At 45.5% G+C, this 2,857-nt stretch overlaps 1 protein-coding gene across 1 annotated transcript; it reads right to left on the bottom strand.

The window, feature by feature from the left end:
* Positions 1-207: 207 nt before the first annotated feature.
* Positions 208-2,565, bottom strand: RPL27 (ribosomal protein large subunit 27). The gene is made up of 4 exons (XM_086530248.1): positions 2,199-2,565; positions 975-1,076; positions 732-891; positions 208-287 (listed from the first exon to the last, which is right to left on the bottom strand). The coding sequence occupies exons 1-4, from the start codon at positions 2,508-2,510 to the stop codon at positions 220-222; spliced, it is 642 nt and encodes a 213-aa protein (XP_086386374.1). The 5' UTR covers positions 2,511-2,565; the 3' UTR covers positions 208-219.
* Positions 2,566-2,857: the final 292 nt, after the last annotated feature.

Genomic DNA, 2,857 nt, shown 5'->3' with positions numbered 1-2,857 from the left:
GGCAGCGGCCTCCGCGACCACTGCAGGACCTTGGACGACCTGTCAGCTAAGGAGGGACCATCGCTACTGGGTGGTCCCTACTTTGGCGCAGCTTCCTTATTGGTTTGACCGGTGGTGGAATGGGAGCAATTCTTTTACAGTAATGACCAGATCGCCAGTTTCTCCACAACAGCCTCCGAGTGGCACATGCCGAAACAAGCCCAATAATACTTCAAATGCTCAAACGAGACACATTAAAAGCCCCATGTCCTTTTTCTCTCTGGCTAGACAATAGTTTTTGGTGAGCCCTGTTCTCCACCACATAAAACAAGCATCAATAAGGGGCACACCCACCACCCTTTCAGTGCTCCAATAAACTTCCAAATAATCCTTATAGTCAGAGCAGACCTCACACCCGATGCACGCAACAATCAATACAATACAGTATTAAAAAAATGCCCAGAAGGAGAAAGGTATGGCAACTGAGAACTTTACACATGAGAAACTGCAACCCAACTTGCACAGAAGTTTTCAACCCATTTCAAGTGCCCAGTAGCATAAGCATGGCTCCCAATGCATTCTGAACACAAGGCACAATCTAGGAGCAAAAGGCAGGCAGAAGTCTTTTACGCTTTGACGCTTGATCTTTGCTTTTCCTTGCTCCGGTTAAGCAACATCCTCTTACTCAGCCTAGCAAAGAGCTTTTTCTTCATTGTCCTGTGCACCCTCTGTGGAAGCTAAGACCAACTCACCCTCTGCAGAAGCTGCGACCAACTGCTTATAGGATGTAGGCACCTCCGATCCCTCCTTGTATGCTTTCGCTTGAGCACGCTTAAGTCTAAAAAAGTTACGCCTTCTAATCCTATATGAGTGGGGATTTTCTGGTTGTACCTCCTGTGGATAGACACTCACCTGTAAGATTTAAACAAAGTGTCCATTACCAGCCCTCTACAGATTCACATATTCACCATCTCAGATAATAGAAACTTTCATACCTTCTTGCGGTCAGGCCCAAACTTCTCAAACTTGACGACTCCTTCAACCAGAGAAAACAGCGTATAATCTCTTCCCAATCCAACATTATTGCCCGGATGAAACTGCAGTTAACACTAACATGCTCATTGAAAGCAATTCTTAACAGTCAGACATTCATCTTCAATAGAATACGTAAGTCAGAGATAAAAGCACAGATTTGAATCAAACCGAGCACCTTTTGTAATGCCAACACAGAAAGTAGAAATGCTTGTGTGCGCGCGCGAGTGCATAGGGTGGAAAAAGTCCCTTTTCAGTTTGGAAGAGCTGTCTACCTCTCAAGTGATGGGAATCCCTTCAACCATGTCTCATAGGTGTTTTACGTCTAGACAAAACATTTTCATTGGCAAGAGCTCAATCTCTTTGTTTCTCTGTGGCATCCGCCAAGAGCCACCGTTTCATGTGTATGGTATTTGCCAGTGCACGCATGACCCACTTTGAGACACATTCCGCCTTACCTCATTCCTTCTTGCAACTTAGCTAGACACTTTTGGATGTTCCAAGTGCTCTCTTAGCAGTTAAGAAACACATTGCCCTCTCAGCAATCTTTCAGAAAGAGTTTTGAGGGAGCGGGAGCGCATTGTTTTGAATTCAGCAAAGACACTCCTAGTAAGTCTCCTATAACCACACTTGTCTCGTAAGTGCCCAGAGGCCAGTGCCCATGCCTAGTTTCTATTGACCAGAAAAATATTAGGCAATGGATTTTGGACAATAACAAAAGTGGGTGCTGCTGATGCCACTTTTGTTCACTTCCAAGTACAAGTTTGCAAAGCTATTACCTCTGATCAGCTTCAGAGTTGATATGTTCACAAAGTTACCAGCATCATGCCTATGGTAGAGTCTCATGATCCATCACAAAGGTGTCAATAAGGTGAAAACTCCCAGAAGAGAGCCATGCCTATGACTGTGGAAGAGTAAACATGTCCAAAAAGTCTGTCTGTGCTATCTCATGTGGTGAGCTGAGTAACTCTCGCCTCTTGTTTTGTACACCAAAATTCTGAGAGTGCGTGCACAATCTGCACACAAACCTTCCTTGCATTGCAAAAAAAAAAAAAACATAACAGCTCCTTCCTACAAGGACAAAGCAGCTCTATCCTGCAATCCATATGCCTTTCGTGAAAAAAACAAAAAACATGTGCAAATATGTCCTTACATGCAGCTCCATAGAAGGAAGGAAGGGAGGATACCGTAGTGCCACGCTGGCGAACGATGATGGAACCAGCTTTTGCACGCTGATCACCAAAAATTTTCACTCCAAGGCGCTTTCCCACAGAGTCTCTGCCATTCTTGGTACTTCCAGAACCCTTTTTGTGAGCGGCCTCGATGGTGAGAGGCTCACCCAGCAGGCGCGTGTTGCTTGAGGGGGGCAAAGGGGGACGCAATCGGAGAGATGCGCCATTAAGGCAGGCATGTGAGGAGAGCGAGAGGCGACCCATTTCCGCAATAGCGCTGCCCAGTGTTCTCCCTGTTGCTGCCGGAGGCGTGGTTAGTGTCGCCATGGATGCTGCTTCGTGTATGCGGATAAAATTTATCAGCTCGATTCTCTGCCTAGCAAAGCAATTTGAACCCCTCGCTCTCTCTCTCTCTCTCTCTCTCTCTCTCTCTATCTTGGAGTGTGTAATGGGCCCGCACCTTTCTCTCTCTTGGCTACGAGAAACCTCCAACGCAGGCTTTAAAGTTGACTCCCTCCCTTAGATTTTGGTTAAATATATACGACTCTTAGTTTACATTTTTCGAGCTTCAAATTACACTCGGCCTATAAAAGTTGGGCGTCAATCGATTTTTGAGTTGTGCAGTTCAAATGACGCTTAACATTGTACGATACTATGTCACTACAATAGAACAA

Source organism: Adiantum capillus-veneris, chromosome 15, assembly GCF_014529385.1.
Source record: "Adiantum capillus-veneris isolate H3 chromosome 15, ASM1452938v2, whole genome shotgun sequence".
Lineage (NCBI taxonomy): Eukaryota > Viridiplantae > Streptophyta > Polypodiopsida > Polypodiales > Pteridaceae > Adiantum > Adiantum capillus-veneris.
The sequence above is the reverse complement of the archived record's forward strand: the minus strand, read 5'-3'. Positions and strand labels throughout refer to the sequence as shown.

Coding starts and splice junctions, on each gene's coding strand:
- RPL27 (XM_086530248.1), bottom strand. CDS start 2,510: ATGGCGACACTAACCACGCCTCCGGCAGCAACAGGGAGAACACTGGGC. Junction 1,077..2,198: donor TTCGCCAGCGTGGCACTACG/GTATCCTCCCTT, acceptor TGTTAACTGCAG/TTTCATCCGGGCAATAATGT. Junction 892..974: donor TTGGGCCTGACCGCAAGAAG/GTATGAAAGTTT, acceptor TAAATCTTACAG/GTGAGTGTCTATCCACAGGA.